We start from the raw sequence: 18158 nt of genomic DNA on the forward strand, positions 1-18158 counted from the left end.
GTGTACCCCTTCCCACATTTAACACAGCATACACCTTAAATCGCTAAAGAAAGAGCCATTTCTAAAAAAGATGCTGTGTTTTCCAGACATGAATAGTCACCTAGATTAAGTGTTCGGCTCTTCCAACTTAAAATTACTAGAAATACATAAATAAAGAAACAGTATGAACTATTTTCTTAAGTACCTCTCTCCTCAATTTCAGGTTAAAAAAACTAATTCCAAATTTTAACTTCTAGAGTAAGCCACCGTAGGCATCAGCTTTCTACATTAAATGGAATTTTCTTAAATCCAACAGAACTATGTCAGCCCTTAAGCAGCAAATGGCCTGTGTTCAACACGAACTGTAATATACCAGCCATCATCGTCATCTTCATCATCAAGATGCATCATGTAAACAAATCCGAGAGCACTCTGGAAAAGCCAGATCTGCCCAACAGGACTGAAAAAAACCAAACATCCCTCTCTTAGACCAATTTAAAAACCTGCCAACGCAGAAAGGGAGACACTGTTTCAAGCCATGAAGACACTCTCAATACCAATAATCTCCCAGCCCAGAACGAATCTTTGTAATAAAATGTGTACTGTCCTCAAGCCCAGAAAGAGTGCCAAGAGCCAAAGTCTCACACTATACTCGTGAAGGATATTCTCCCATTGTCTGCCTTTTAATTCACTTCTGATTTTCAGAAAATGCTTTAACCTATATGAATAATTCAAAATAAGCATTAGACTTAAAAGTCTAATGTAAGTATAACTTAAAAAAGAAAAGAATCTTATAAAAATTTCACAAAAGGTAATAAAACTCGCCAGCATTTTTGGAGCACCAACAATGACCAGGCACTTTAAATATATTATTTCTACCACTCACCACACCCTGTAACGTGGGTCATGAGAACATCACAGTTCGGTAACGCTAAGTGGCAAAGCAGTTCAAAGCCTGTTTGGCTCCAGGGAATATCTTACTACCGTGTGAGCCCCGCCCCGTCCCACACTCCTAGTATCGCCACCTCTGTCTCAGGTATGATGTGTAATTCTTCTCCCAATTTTAAATTATATTTCTGTGGCTCACAAAAATCACCCAAGAATGAATCATTCAAATAACATAACTTGCCTATGCAGGGCTAATTCAAGAGAGCACAGGCCGTACAAAGGCAGGCTTAGTGGAAAGCCTACAAAACCACGGCGGTGCTCATCTGGATTTCCTAAAATAAACACTCAAACCACCGGGCTGGATTTCAACAAGGTAGAGTAGTTTCTCCAGAACCAAAATCTATAAAGACAAGCCATACACTTGTGCAGGTTTTCCGGAAGAACAAGAGTGGAAGCAACTGAATGGGTACAGTATACAGGACTGTGACACTGTAATGCACATTTAAGATTCAATCCTGTCATTTCTGCAACAAGACGACATGAAGGTTGGCAATTTAAGTCAACCTCTTTATTTCTAGTAGGACGGTAAACAGTACGTTCCATGACGGACGCCAGCCACGGCCTCCCCCAGCACCGGGCAGCATGAGCGCGTGCACACACCGGGGCATCCAGGCAGCCCCCCAGGCAGCCCCCCAAAGCAGACCCCAGGAGACCAGCCCATGGAGAACCACCCCGTGTAAACAGGTGAGACGGGAACCCCAGGAGGCGTATACCTTCCACCGGTTTCCACACTCGTTGCAGACAACAAACGTTGTCATCGGTTCATCAGCACTCCGCGTTTGGACCTGCGGCAAAGTTGGGTGAAAAATACTACGTTTCACAATACCCCAAAAAGTCCAACCTAATTAAGAACGGTACCACAGTAAAATGTATAAGAGCCGGAAACAAGCTCAGATAAGCGAAATAATGTCAAACACACATTTCCAAACTTCGTTTTTCTAAGTCCTTCCTTGTCTTTTCATCTTTTATCTGTTCATCTAAAGTCACACATTATACTACTGATAAATGGCTAATAAATATGAAAATTTTCATCATAAATAAGAAGCACAGAAATGTTAATTAAAAGACATATCAAAAAAAGACATATCAATTTTCTCTTACAAATTAGCAAGGATGTAAAAATTACAAATATTTCATTATGACAAATATAAACTGCCACAACCTTTCTAAGTTAGGCAGCAACAAGAACCTTAAATACCCATCTGCTGTGACCTAGGAACTTGATATGTGACCTATCATAAGATGGTAATTAGAAACACAAATAAAGATCTGTGTGCAGCTCAACATCACTAATCATTAGGGAAATGCAAATTAAAACCACAAGAAAATATCACCTCACACCTGTTAGAATGGCTATTATCAAAAAGACAAGAAAAAGCAAGTGTTGTCAAGGGTATGGAGAAAAGGGAACCCTTGTGCACTGCTGGTGAGAATGTAAGTTGGTGTGGCCGCTGTGGAAAATGGTGTGGAGGTTCCTCAAATAATTAAAAACAGAGCTACCATACGATCCAGCAATTCTGCATCTTGGTACACAGCTGAAGGAAATGAAATCAGTATATCAAAGAGATTATCTGCACACATGTTCTCTGCAGAATTATTCACAACAGCCAAGACATGGAAACACCTAAACGTCCTTCAACAGATAAATGGATAAAGAAAAAATGGCATATGTTCATGGTGGAATATTATTCAGCCATAAAAAAGAAGGAAATCCTGCCATTTGAGACAACATGGACAAACCTGGAAGGCATTATGTTAAATGAAATACGCCAAAGAGAGAGACAAATACTGTATGACATCACTTATATGCGGCATGTTAAAAATAAGCTGAGTTCACAGAAACAGAATAGATGGGAGGACATGGGAAGATGTAGATCAAAGGGTATAAACTTTCAGTTATAAGAAGAATAAGTTCTCAGGATCTAACATACAGCATGGGGACTATTGTTAGCGTAGATCTTAAGCATTCTCACAAAAAAAAAAAAAAAAAAAAAGAAAGAAAGAAAGAAAGAAAATGTGAGGTGATGGATGAGTTAATTATCTTGATCTTGGTAAGCATTCCATGACGTATGTGTATATCAAAGCATCATATTGTACACTTTATATATATACAATTATATTAGTCAATTATTTTTCAATAAAGTTGGGAGGGGAGATTTGTGTACAAGGATGTTTGAAGAGTATAATTTTATAATAACATAAACACTGGAAACAACCTGAGCATCCAACAGGGAAATAATGAGATAAGTTAGAGTCCATCCATCTGATGGAATATTATACAGCTATTAAGATGTATATAAAGGTTTAAAAAAACAAAGGAAAATGCTTACACAAAATGAGGAAAAGTATATAAAATGGTTTACAGTATTTAGCTGCAACTAGGTTTTTTAAAAATCCACAAAATACTACAAGCACCAAAATATAGATCATTGTCCTCTCTGGATGGCAGATTAATGAGTGATTTAAAATTTCTTGTTCATACTTTTCTGTAGTTTCAAAATTTTCTATAAGTAGGTATACTTACAGAATAACAAACTAAACATTATTTTAATAAAGTGCTTAATTTTCCGTCAATCAGAAAATTCAACCCCCTAAATCTCTCTAGTAACCGGAAACAATGAGTTGTTCTTTAAAGGGAAAATTCTGAATTTAGCGGATTACAGACATAGCACAAACAGCCTATTTAGCAAATGAAATTAATGAAAGTGAGAAAAAAATTTTTCACATATGCACATACAATCAAAACAACTATAACGAGGTTCTTTTCAGCGGTTCAAGAACAAAAGGGAAAGTCAGTCATATCATATATGAAGATAAAACCCATCAATATGTTGCAAAAACGGAATAAATATCTGGAAACCAGTTAAGCTAAAAGTACCCAGGCTCCAAGTGAGGGAGAGCAAAGAACTTTCCCTAAATTACATGATCCTGCCAAATAAAAAGAATTGTAGCCTGTTTATATACTAACCAATAATCAACTGTTTATTAGCTCTTAGAGAAAAAACACAACCATTTTATTAAATTCTATAATATTTAATCAATTGCAGTTTGTACAGCTTTCACAGTTAACAATTTCTATGGAAGTATAACTATTTCAACTTATTTTCAATTAACTTGAATCTGCTAGTATTAAGAATGCATTGTTATACTTAAGAGATATCTCCTCTCAAAAAATATCAAAATACTGGTAATTATCTTTACTACTTGTTTTGAAATAAGAGTTGCAAGCATTCTTAGTATGAAAATAAGAATCTATAAACAATCACAAACCTGTGTGTAAGTGCAGTTCTTCTTCTTGCATTTGCCACATGTGAACAAGTCCGTCTGGGTCCCACCTGTCTTGGCCATCTGATGCTCTCTGATGGCTTCTTTGGTCAAGTTTTTCCGCATCTCTTTGAGCTCATCGCTGGCCATCTCCTGTTCGGAGGTGGCAATACCACTCAGTTACGGGCATCTTCTACACCTATGCGGAATGCTTTTTACGCTCCCTTAGTTTAATACTAACAAGATCAAAATCAACTTTTAAAGGTTTAAAAGTGAAAAATTAACATTTTTCCTCAAAGAACTCGTAAGAGTTTGCTTCCTCTTAAAAGTTTTTCAAATACTTGTAAGTCTGCATGTGAAAAGTGGATTTAATTACTGTTCAAAGGCTTATAACCAATGTAAGCCTGTAGCAATGAGCACCTCTAGTATCCAGACTATGGTTTCTACTATTGCACGCACCCCCTCACTACTGAAAAAGGAACCAGAGGCCTCTGGAGGAATGTCTGGTTCCAGTTCTGAGTCAAGAAAAGCAAAAGATAAGTCAGAGTCATCTTGTACCAGAAAGCACGGAAACTACCTGACTACCGTGAGTGAGTCACACAGACAGAGGAGCTACATGCAGGAGCTCCCACTGGCCAGAGAGGATGATTTCTTCAGCCAACAATATGAATTACTGAAAAGACCAATCCCTACTGATAAATAAGAAGTCACAAGTCCGCGATGACCCTTAAGCACAAATGCTTGCAAAAATGGCAACAAAAGCCCCCACTGGCAGTTAGTAGGGCGCCAACTCCTCCTTCTGATAACTGTTAACCAAAAGGAAAGAATTACACATTTACCCTGCCTTTCCTGTTCTAACCAACAGTGTAACCAAGAGCCTTCAACTCAGGGAAAGTGCTTATCAAAGAAATCTAGCTAATAAATGTGGAAGGAATGACACAATTTTAGAAATCTATATTTTGCAACTCCTAATGAAATCACCAATTCAGTGGATGAACACATAGATGAAAGGCTGATGGAGAACTTTGCAACGGAGGGATCACACTGTCAGTACACAAACCCCTGATCAATTTCCGCACCCTAAGAGTAGAGCAACAAGACATGTGTCTCCTGATGTGATGCAATATGAAATGAGAAGGACCACCGATGAAGTATTTATGCAGGAAAAGTTAAACCTGCATGTAACCAAGCCTATAGAACTAGCTTCCAGTTCATAGAAAATAAAGGGGACAGAAAAGTTAAATAACATCATGAGGAAGAAACAGGCAATTCATACTGTGAGATATACAAGAGACAAACTGGTTTCTTCAACAGGTCAATGTTATGAAAAAAAAGGGGGCAGAAGCAGGTGAAGAAACTGCTTTAGATTTAAATCCATACACACAAAATCTTAAGAGACCAAACTTAAGGTAACATCTAGACTTTGGATCCGGATACAAAATAAATATACAATCGAACATAATATGAACATGAACTAGATATTAGATATACCAAGGAATTATCATTAGATTTGTTAAATGTCATGACGACAATGTAGTTACATAAGAAAAGTATCATATTTTTAAAGATATCTCTCAAGGACAAAAAGGTAAAAGGATATAATGTCTGGAATTTCCTTGAAAATAATTCAGGGGAGGGCTTCCCTGATGGCACCGTGGTTGAGAATCCACCTGCCAATGCAGGGGACACGGGTTGGAGCCCTGGTCCAGGAAGATCTCACATGCCACAGAGCAACTAAGCCCGTGCGCCACAACCACTGAGCCTGTACTCTAGAACCCATGAGCCACAACTACTGAGCCTGTGTGCCACAACTACTGAAGCCCGCGTGCCTAGAGCCCGTGCTCTGCAGCAAGAGAAGCCACAGCAGTGAGAAGCCCATGCACCGCAACGAAGAGTAGCCCCTGCTCTCCACAACTAGAGAAAGCCCGCGCAGAAACGAAGACCCAAGATAGCCAAAAATAAGTAAATTTATTAAAAATAAATAAATAAATAAATAGATCCTGGATGTCATTTCTAAAAAAAATAATAGTGGTAATAATTCAGGGGAAAAGAAAGAAAACAAAAAAAGGGATAGATGAAGAAGGTGACTATTTAAAATACTTGAAGCTTGGGTGATGGATATATAGGATTTCATTATACTTCGTTCTCTACTTTGTGAAAGTTTTAAATTATTTTAATGAGCTTTTGAAAAATGAATTTTTAAAATATAACAATTTTTATTAGCTATATAGAAGGACAAATTCACTGTCTTGGATGCTTAGTCAGTGAGACTGCAGACACACTGCAGCTATTATCTATGAACAGCTACATCTATAAATAGCAGACAATGAATTCCATTTTCTTAACCATTTTCTAAATAAATATAAGGAATAGTCAATAAGATATAACCAACTTTACAGTATTTAACCATGAAAAGAGCTTAGAGGTTACAAAGTCTGTTTGCAATTAGAGATTCGACTCTTTGATTCTACATGAATCTACAATAAGTAAAAAACACTTTTGTTTTTAGACAATAATTTATTAAGGCAATCACCCAAAGATCGTGGCACAGTTGTGAAAGGGACAAAGTACTGATGCCAACAGATTCAGTCACCTTAAGTATTTGTCTGTTATATATATATATTAGAATAGCCAATAACAATTCATTAATATGTAGTATTTATATAGTACTTTATGATTGATATCATGGAATACTGTCAAAGAAATGTACAAATATACTCACCTCTGCCGTCATTCTAGCAAATAAGTCAGGAGGAATATTCCCACACAGCACATTTTTCCTTAAATTTGGATTCTTAGCATCCTTAAGATTTGATATCCTACTTCGTACTCTATTTTTGTATTTCATGTCCGTATTCCTTATTTCTTGATAGATAGGTACTAGGCCGTTAAGGAAAAAAAGGTTAAGTTATAAAGGTAAGACAATGTTTTCCTATTCTGTCACAATAAGAATTCCTGAAATTTCTAAGCAGTGTTTCCAATTTAGATTAAGTTAACAACAAGGCACTGTTTCTGCCTGATTTCTTGATCTGTAACTGGCAAAAAATAGTGATCATACTTTTACGCTATGAATGAGCAATACTTTCTCAGTGTTTAATGCCAAGCTCTTAAGACACAAAGTAAAAGGGCTTCAAAATGTAACTCAGATAAGCAATCTGAGTGAGAAAACTTGAGAATAAGAGCTTGAACTTACACAAGCTTTCCCTTGCTCAAATCCGCATTCTACCAAGGATCCTAAAAGTCTCAAAAAGACTACACAGGGACTTCCCTGGTGTCGCAGTGGTTAAGAATCCGCCTGCCAAGTCAGGGGACACGGGTTCAATCCCTGGCCTGGGAAGATCCCACATGTTGCAGAGCAACTAAGCCCGTGCGCCACAACTAGAGCCTGCGCTCTAGAGCCCACAAGCCACAACTACTGAGCCTGCGAGCCACAACTATTGAAGCCCACGCACCTAGAGCCCATGCTCTGCAACAAGAGAAGCCACTGCAATGAGAAGCCTGTGCACCACAACGAAGACCCAACACAGCCAAAAATAAAAACAAATAAATAAATTTATTTAAAAAAAAAAAAAAAAAAAAAAAAAAGGCTACACAGCTCCCTGGAGGGCCTTCTGAGAGAAAACCTTTCACAGTAGCCCTGAGGGATCATTTCCTCCTTGGCTCAGCAAGAAGCTAGCTTAGCAGGTGTTCTCTTTCTCCAGAGAACAGGCGACAGCAGGGGCCCGGCTCCAGAGCAGCTCCCTTTCTAACAAGGCCATTTCCTCAACCAGGACAGTCCCGCAGTCATACTGTCACCTAGATGCTCCCTGTTCTCCCGAACCACATGCAAGACCCCTCCCCCTCCCGGAGCCCCTCCCAAGGCCCCCAGCGTGACCACACTCCTGTCCAGGATGATGAGCTCAGGGGATTGTATACGCTCTGCTGAGTACCCCCAAAGATGAAACTCTCGTCCCCATTTACTTGCATGTGTGTTTTCCATGCCCTTCTGCACAACTTCAATTGAGATGCTACGTTCTCAATGTGCAAGGCAGAAAAATAAAAACACTATCAGTACTATGTGTTTTCCTTTTGAATGACAGGAAAACAAGAAGAAGAAAATGACATGGATGGCCCTCCCCTTTCCCATCAAAACAATCAAGATAGAAACTGAAGAATAAAACTTTGAATTCTTTACAGGAAGAAAAAATAATCTAGCAGATTTCTTAAAACAATTATGAATATACACGCAAAGGATATCCTCCTCGATTTGAGATCCTAATTCTTCCTCATCAGCTCCAATAGCGATGTAGTCATCTAAACACAGGCACAGAGAATTGTCATGAAAAAGTGATTATATAACACATTAAAAGAAAATTTCAATACAGGGTCAATTAAGCTGTATTCCTATTTCTTCAACCCCACTTGCCCTGCACAAAGAATCCTTCCAGTTTAGTTTCATGAGAATCTTGTCTCCCTACTACCCGCTATGCTCCTCCTCGGATTCACCTAATGTCCGAAGGGCTCCTGCATGGATGGCTCCTTATCCCTCACGAGTGGGGAAGTAATGCATCTAGCAGGCAATTCCTCACTTCACAACTCCAACAATTCTGGCTGCTCCAGCAGAGAGCAGAGAAAACCACAAAGAACTGTCTTGTCTCCTGCGACTCAGGCTTCAATGCCAAGAAACCACCCGTTTCATCTGCCAGTCACATATACGGACATAATCGGAAGACTCCTATGCCAATTTTCAAAGGGATATAGAAGGAAATAAAAAGAAACTAGGAAGAAAAAGAAAAATATATAAAGAGACAGTAAAGGAATCAGTAGAAAGGGCAGAGTAAGGAGAAAACTAGGTCATACTAACTGTGGTTCAGTACAGTAGAAAAGAGAAAGGATGAATTTGTATAGGAGGATAAATATTTCTATACATGAAACTTTTAAAAGCAAAATTTTACATAAGAATGAGTACCTCCAAATTAAATTAAAGCTCCCATATATAACTCAAGATCTCTTTTCCACTTAAAAAAAAGTAGGAAATGAAATTATAAATATAAAACTTACTATATGTCACACTAACATTTAACAATGGGACCCAAATACAGTATTGTTAACTCCCAATCTTGAGGGTAGAGTACTTAAGTTTGCAGATTAAACGTGAGGAGAAAAAAGATTGCGAAGAAAAGCTTAAATTACTACAAATCAGGGGAAACATCCACATATTAGAAGGAACCTATTTCTCAGAAACATACAGTAATAAGCAGAGGCCCAGTTTGCGCCCTCCTCTCTGCCATCACTAACCCCCATCACAGCAAACCCTCTGTGAACTGGGCAGTGGCGAGCAGCTATCATCAGGATCCCACCGGGAGGAGAAAAACAAGGAGGTCGACAGGGCGGCAGTGGCAGTGGTCAAAGGACTGACTACTGAAACTCACGAGATGTACGCGAAACTCACCTCCCGTTCGGAGAGCCGCAGCGAGCATCTCCCTACACTTTAACCGCACAGAATCAGAAGTGCTTGGTGCCCGAGGAAAAGATGAAACGTAAGTGTCTCGGGCATTTGTCTCATCCTTTCTGCTGCTTACGTTGCCACTGGAGCTACTGAAGTACACGTACACGCACACACACACCAAAAAGAAGTCAGGAAAACTCTCTTAAAGTGAACATCGTTACTATCACTCTCTAAAAACAAAAATTGGGGGCATAAATAAATGAAACTGTATTTCAGTGACTCTTACATGAAAAAAAAATTGCCTGCATATAGATTAAAAAGAAGTTAAAATTTTAGTAAAGATGACACAAATCTCATGTCTTTTATTTTTTTAACCTTGATCATCCCTTTTAACATTAAACAATATTTCTCATACAGAAAATACACATTACAGCTCAATACAACAACTGCAAAGCAAGGTTACTGGTTATGAGAGGGGTAAGGGGATGGCACCAGAGAGTATGACCTCTCTCGACCAAAAACAGAGGGGAAAATGCTTGAAAAACCCTGTTGCAATTAGACAACGAGGGAGGTTTACAAGTACAACACCCCCTTCAGGATAAAAACCACGTGTAGTGAGAAGTAGTTGTGAAAATACAACAATGTCTCTTGACTTCTCCCCAGAAACATCAATTCAATCAGGACAGTTGAGCAATTTTTTTAGTCAACCTAATCATTTCCACTACTTCTGATTAACTTCTTACATTAGATTCTTAGCAAAATACCTTGCTGACTGGTTTCAGGTAACTTTACCCCAGTGCAGATTTGTGCCACAAACCTTTCCAGACAAAGGCAGCCCTGCAGCCCACGGGTGTAGGAGGCCGGCCTGCAGACAGCCCACACGGGCGGGCGGGCGGCAGCTCTGCAGGCCTTCTGAGCCCTGCTGCCCGTCTCCCAGAGCGCCATCTACACACAGGCCTGTGTCTCCCGCCGCCAGCCCGAGCTTCTCACGAGCAAAGGTGGGCATTCACTCAGTTCGCTGCTCTCTGTGCCCCGGGGCACAGCACCCAGCCTTCAGCACACACCGATGAACACGCCCTGTTTAAAAACGCCACTCTCGGCTCCTTCAAGGACGAGCTCACTCTGTGCCCGTGGCCCAACGCCTCGCTCACCCCTGGGAGCTGCCAGGAGGACGATGGGCCTTCTCTCCCCTCACGTCACCACCTCTGGCACCACTCCTGACATTCTAAGCAGCTAACGGCATCACTTTCTCCTTAAATCCTTACACCAAGGCGTAAAACCCTTCTCACCGGCTACTCACTTAGATCTAACCTTCTATCTTCCTTTAGATGATAACCTCACTCATTTCTCCAATATTTTACAATTTTTTCTTCACTGTTTGAATGAGTGAGTGTGTGTGTGTGTGTGTGTGTGTGTGTAGATACCAATCACTTACCTTGTCGGACTTCGTGCAAAATAATCCTATGGTTTTGTACAAAGGCTCTATCCCTAAACTTCAATTACTTAAAACTGATGAAAATATACTAAGAACTTACTCCTCCTTCAACGTCTGTTTAAAATATTTGTCTATACCTTTATATATCATATTCAAGGCATTAAATCATTCATTACTTTGAATGTAACACAACTGAAAGCATGTGTTAAAAAATCCATAAATTATGGCCTGTACTTTTCAAAAATATCAAGGTCATGGAAGACAATGACAGACTGAAGAATTACTCTAGATTAAAGGAGCCAGATAGGATAACTAAATGCAATGTGACCCGAGATGATATTTTGGAAAATTCTTTTTCCTTTGCAACAAAAGATATTATTGGGACACATGCTAAAATATGAATAAGGTCTGCAGATTAGGAAAAAGTATCAGATTAATGTTAATGTTCAGGTATTGATATCTGTATTGTTGCTATCTGTGAGAAAATGTCCTTGTTCTTAAAAAAGACACATTGATGTATTTAGCATTTATGGGTATAAAAGGCATAATGTCTGTAAATTATTCTTGTCTTGTTCAAAATAAAACTCGTGTGTGTATTCATTTATACACACATATGCATATACATATATAAATATCACTAGGGCAATTTGGGAGTTCTCTGCACTATTCGTACCATTTTCTAAAAGCCCAAAATTATCTCAAAATAGTTAGAAAAAACTGAATAAATTTTATTAACAACTGGTGTTTAACCCTATCTTTGACTTACCATTTTTACCATCAAGTTAGTTAGTACTTATACATTACAAAAACAGTGTAGGGGATGTTAATCACTGCTGATTAACAAAAACTGAGGAGTGCGCTACCAATCTGGGGAAAATATTGAGAAGTAAACGAAGTTACAGTAGGTGTGGCCTAAAACGTGCATGTGTGAGAATCACCTGAAGGGCTTGTTAAAACACGTAGCTGGCGCCACCACCAGAAACCCTGGTTCTGTAATTCCAGGGTAGAGCCCAAGAATCTGCTTTTCACAAAGCTGCCAGGTTTGCTCCTGGGGACCACCCTTTGAGAACTACTGCTCTAAGTCAAAGTCAAGCCTCCCAAGAACAGAGGGTCTGTATTTAATCTACTGAATACGAGGCACATCCCTGATCAAGTCAACATGGGGACACGGCACAGTTCACTGCATGTCACGGGAAAGAATAAATGCAAAGGCCTCTTAAGTGGCAAAGGAAGAACTTGAACTCTTCATTACTGAACACATTTTAAGTTCTTACAACCAACAGCTAAAATGGGAAGGAAAACAGAACCATGAAGAGGAGAAACAGATTCAGGGACAAAAATATCTCAAACAGAAACATGGCAAATAAAGGAAGTAACCACATGAACCCCAGTCACCTAGTCAGTCCCTCCACCACCAGCTCTCCCGGTGCCACCGCAGGGCCCATCCAACTACACTCGCCAAGTGCAGTGTAAATCATTTCTCTTTTACGTAGTATCTTCTAACTCTCTTTTAAATTTCCAAGAAATCTTATAAGAAACCTTAGCTATTTGGCTATATACATTTATACTGATTCCATATGATTGGAAAAAAGAAAGAGGAGTACAGACATGGGATCATAAGACCATGGAGGAAGTGACAGTCAAATAAAACTATAACTTTCAACATAAATGAGTTTCCATAAAGTGAAATACCTTTCTTCTCTTGCTTCCGGGCTATTCTGTGATGTAACTGCAGTATCTTTTTTCTTTTCTTCAGTGTCTTTATCTGTTGACGGTCCATCTGAAAATTTATGAAATTCCTAAGTTGTTAGCACTTGTTTAAACAAAACAAGACAAAACAAAACATGGGACTGCTACATGTTATCAAGCTATTTATGCAACCAAACACACACACCCCCCGAAAACCCTAAGTTTTTAACAAGTAAATGAAGTGTATGCAAATTAGCAAAAGCTATTCTATTAGCATATGTGCGTGGGTGCTCAGTTGGCGCATTCCCAAATAAACTCCTTCCTGGGTGGGAACCATAAATTCATACACCAGGGGTAACATAAAAGGGAGCAAAGTATTCAGAACAAGGGAAGGAAAGAATATGGAAAAACATTAGCACTGTCATTTAAAAAACTGAAAGTGCAAAGCATATGCAGCAATATCATTTTGATAATTTTTCATGAAGTCAAAAAATTTGAGGTGGTACTCAAAATACAAATAAATATGTCAGGGATAGTAAACAAAGAACATTTTCAAAGAATATACTTCAGGATTATTAGTTAGGCGTACCCAGCACCTCCTCTACTTTAAATAATCTGTAAATTAATACAGATTATTACTACTAATAAAACACAAGCTTTAAGACCTAAGGAAGTAAGCAATTAGACACGGGGAAATAAAGTATGTAAAATAGGTTGGGTCAAGGCAATAGTTCAGCACTGGAAAGAAACATTCATGTTTAAACCAACCAAAACAGCCTTGAAGCTAGGTTTAGAAAATGTTTGGGTCTACTGTGTAACCCACTTTGATCTCCATTTTGACGTCTACATGAGCTACATAAGTAAGAACTACATAAATAAGTCCATTCTCCGCATCCCTCCGTACAGAATACGGAAGAACAAACATCCACCTGTGTGGCAGGACCACCTAGGCAACTCTAAGCATGCCCTGTGCTCAAGCTCCCATCCCACACTGTTCCATCCAAATCTCCGGCGGTGAGGCATGAGCGTCACCAGATGACCGAATACACCAACCTGGATGACACCACTGACTGACCGAGAATGGTCCCAATCACAATTCTAGAACTCCACTTGTAAATGTCAGGGTGACCAAACCTGAAACGCAATTCAAGTCCCTATGATACACACGTCAGTTCTCACACACCAATTTTACTGTCCCCTTTATTCTATAATTCCCCTGGAAGGCCTAAAGACGCTACAGTATTGTGAAGTAGAAAACAAAGAGCAATAGTGACATTACAGAATATAGTAAGGACTAAGACGTAGTCCCAAAGTAACAGGTAGAAAGCTTCGGAAAGGTGATATAACCAGGCGCTACTGTCTAACCAGGGTCCAATGATGGCGGGGCAGCAGTAAAGCAGCTCTAGTGCAGTGTGTACGGGGGCGGTCCTCTGAGAAGGCAGGGCAGTAGAGGTATGACCAGTCTTAAAAACATTCCTACTCTGTAAAGGGTGCCGTGGGCAATACAGCAGAACCCCGGGGTCGCGCTCCAGCCCTGGGCTCAGACTGTCTGCAGGTCACACCCCACCCCGGCTGCTCACCACCAGTCCAACTGCGCACAAGACGCCCAATCTCTCGGTGCCTCGGCTGCCTCATCACGAAATGCGGGTTACCACAGCACCGAGCACACTGGGCCGTCAGGAGAACTAAACGCACTAATACACGTCCATGCGTGGCATAGCTTAAGTATCCAAAACTGTGCTACCTAGAAGCAGTAGTAGATCTTCCAGAAGTCTAGCTAACAATCTAAAGAAAAAGCTTTAAGCAGAGAGATATTCATCACCCAGTAGATTATTCTGAAGCCAATAAAAATGAGCTATGATGATGGAAAAATACAAAAAAATTTCACTAAAAAGACAATATAAATAAGTATACAGACCATAAGTAAAATTATAGTTGAAGCAAAATTCATGCAACAGGAGGAAAAAGAGGAGAAAATACAAGCTATTAACTGACAGTTGTATTTAGCGAGAGATTTAATAAGGATGCTTTTTCCCTCCTCCAACTCTCCAAATTTTATTTAGTGAACATGTAAATCTTTTAGGATAAATAAAAACATTTTTAAAGAAGAACTTGTACTGATATTAGATACCTCCAATAAGTATACAAGAGTAAAACTTCTTTAAGATTAAATGAATATAACTGCAATGTCCACTCTTTTCTCCCACAAAACGTAAACCATTCTTTCCAGAAATAAAAATGTACATATATGGTCCTTAATCAACTTTCTGTTGCTAATTTTAATTACTTTACAGTGTGGAATTAATTTAAAATTTAAATGAAATATAGAGTTTCAGTCTGTCTTTAAAGATCAGCCTTTTTTAAAAAGCTTTTTATTTGGAAAGAACTCGACAGTTGCACAGATGTTATAATAACATTACAAACAGCTTTACTCAGACCCCCCCACACCCCGACTGTTAACATTTTGGTATGCTTCCTTCCTCGCTCATTCATCCCCCAGCCCCTGGCACGCATGTACACACGCATGTGCAAACACATACACACTCACACGCACCACTGTGTGCACAAAGACACACCTCTTTTGAACCATCTGGAAATGAGTAGCAGACACTATGCTCCATTATCCCTAAATACTTCACTATGAATTCCCTAAGAATAAAGAAATTCATGTATATAACCACAGTAAGTAGATCCAGCAATGATACAAGATTGTTTACCTACCCACTGACCTTATAAAATTCTGCCAATTATCCCAATAATGATCTTTATAGCAATGTTTCTTTCTGGTTAGGAATCCAATACAGGATCATATATTACATTACTTTTCTTAAGATTAGACTTTCTAAATTTTATAGGCTTTACAATTTTTGGTTCCTAGTTTCCAAGCTCTTGTAAGTAATAAGTCTTTTATTATTACTATTGCTGTCTATGAAATTTTAAAAGCTTCATTTTTTCTATTTTTCTCTTCCATATAAGGTTGATACTGCTAGGGAAATGGCTCATTCCAGGGCTGGGTTAGATAAGTCCAACATATTTTGTGATGCCAGAATGTCAGAAAGAGATAAAAAAAAAAAAAAAAACCAAAAACCATAACTGAAAGGAGCTTGTCAAAGGGACACAGGAGCCAGTTTGAAGGGGTGCCCACTGGTCAAAGCTGGGACAATGTAAATACCAAAATAAATATGAACAGTAATGGATTATAATCCATTATATAGAATAAGAATCCACGTGCCCACACTAATAATAGAAAAAGAACTGGGAGATAAAAGGAGGGTTCTTTTTTATAGAATGATGATGTATAAATACTGAAGAAGCAGAAAAGCTAGAAAATCACAACTTTGCAACTGTCACTGTAAGGGGTGGTTTTGGCAACAATCAGTGGGTACTAAACGGGGGTGTGGGGTGTGGGGTGTGGGGGGGAGGTCCAATGGGGAGCAAGACGGTTTCAGGGTCTTAAAGTGACCACCAAAGAATTGCTACTAGACACAAGAGGAAAAATCATAAACAATGCAGTGCACTCCTCGGCTGGGTCTCAACCTTGACACCACCCTGCCTCTGCACGTGGTACCCGGGAAAGACACAACCCACGTACGCAGTACCTCAACTGTGGATGCGCAACCACATCTAGTCATGAGAAAATAGAAAATGCCAGACAAACCCCAAATAAGGACATGTTATTAAAAACAAAGCGGGGAATTCGCTGGTGGTCCAGTGGTTAGGACTCCACGTTTTCACTGCCAGGGGCTCGGGTTCAATCGCTGGTCAAGGAACTAAGATCCCACAAGCTGCGCTGTGCAGCCCCCAAAATCAAAACAAACAAAGAAACAAAAACCCACACACAACAACAAAGAGGGGAGGGGGGAGTGGCATGCGTTCTTCAAAAGTCAATGTACTAAAAGAACTATTCCACATTGGCAGACTAGATTACATGGCCCTGGACTGGGTCCTGTTCTGGAGGAGAGAAAAGCTGGAAGGGTCATTGCTGGGACAACTGACAAAACTGCAACATGCACTGCAGAGTAAGGTACTGCACCAATGTTATATTTCCCGAATTATGATTACATAAGAAAATAAACTTGTTCCAAGAACACACACACTTAAGTATTAAACAGTAAATAAAGCATGACAGAGGCAACCTATTCACAAATGGTTCAGAAAAAATAATGTGTGTGTGAGAGTATATACATACAGAGGAGCCAGAAAATGACAAAACAAATATGGCAAATGTTAAAAATTAATGATCTAGAAAAGGACACATTGAGTTATTTTTATTATTCTTGCAAATTTTCTGTAAGTTAGAAAATTATTTCAAAAACCTTTTCCAAAAGTGTCACACCCTCCCCTTGGAAGAAAATTTTCTTCTTAAAGAGGCAATTCAGTTGTAAGTGTTGAAAAACAAGAAAGCTAAATCCGATTAGTTTAAAAAGTAGAACCCTCAAGGAAGTCAGACTAAAGCCCCCTCCCGTATTATAAGGCACTGATTTCAAAACATCTATATTCATTAAGAGAAAATTCAACAACCCAATGTCTGAAGTAACCAGAGCATCATAAATATATGTAATGGAAGATCGATTATACCTAATAACTTTTTCCAGGATTTGATGAGGGACTTTGCTAAAGATGTAACTTCTTCATCTGTGCTCTGCTTGCGAATAGCATTCACTGACATTCCGATTCTTGTGGACTGCAAGGCAATGACAAAAAAAATACGTATAAGCGATTTTATTTCAGGCAATTCATTGTTTCCTTTTCTTCTTTCCCAGATGCCTGTTTCCATTTTAGAACAGAAAAAAAAATCAATTATCTGAATTCTTTCAGTGGTATAGACTGTAGCCTTAAGACACAGACATCTTCAAATCAAACATCAGACGCATCAAGGTTCTCATCACTGAGACCTGCAAGCACGTAACTTGCTACTGAAGTAAGGCTGGTTAACTAGCAAAATGAAATCAGTCTTTCCCACAAGAGAAGAACAGAAGATAAAGTGTCTGTGTTTGTACGCAAGGCAGCCTGACGCCACCACGGCCAACACACGCACTTTGCTTCTCTACATTCTCCTACAGATTACTCTGCACACCACCTGTTGCGACTTGTAAGGACACCCAAACAAATGCCACCACCCACAGAGGTTTAAACCCCAGCACACAATCACAGACATTAAGAACGGACGTCACGGAACACAGATCATTTGACTTGTGGCGACGCGACGTGCCCGCGGTTGTGCTGGGAGCGTCCATATTCATTACCCTTCCTAACAGCCCTTTAAAGTCGAGATCATTATCCCTATGTTTAAAGATGAACAGACTGGAAGTATCAGTAAATAACTGCCCAGCATCACACCACTACTAACTGGCAAAACTGGATTTTAATCCAGGTCTGTCACCTCCGAAGTCCATGCTTTTTCCAACACATCAA

At 39.3% G+C, this 18158-nt stretch overlaps 1 protein-coding gene across 1 annotated transcript in view; it reads right to left on the reverse strand.

Moving 5' to 3' along the window:
* TCEA1 (transcription elongation factor A1) overlaps window positions 1–18158 on the reverse strand; it is a 31517-nt gene that overhangs the window by 759 nt on the left and 12600 nt on the right. The window contains exons 3-9 of the mRNA XM_059043550.2: window positions 17322–17427; window positions 12747–12834; window positions 9623–9768; window positions 8428–8484; window positions 6914–7068; window positions 4198–4344; window positions 1641–1712 (exon numbers count right to left, since the gene is read on the reverse strand). Of these exons, the coding sequence (XP_058899533.1) occupies window positions 1641–1712; window positions 4198–4344; window positions 6914–7068; window positions 8428–8484; window positions 9623–9768; window positions 12747–12834; window positions 17322–17427 (771 nt within the window). The remainder of the gene's footprint in view (window positions 1–1640; window positions 1713–4197; window positions 4345–6913; window positions 7069–8427; window positions 8485–9622; window positions 9769–12746; window positions 12835–17321; window positions 17428–18158) is intronic.

This window comes from Kogia breviceps, chromosome 17 (genome assembly GCF_026419965.1).
Source record: "Kogia breviceps isolate mKogBre1 chromosome 17, mKogBre1 haplotype 1, whole genome shotgun sequence".
Lineage (NCBI taxonomy): Eukaryota > Metazoa > Chordata > Mammalia > Artiodactyla > Physeteridae > Kogia > Kogia breviceps.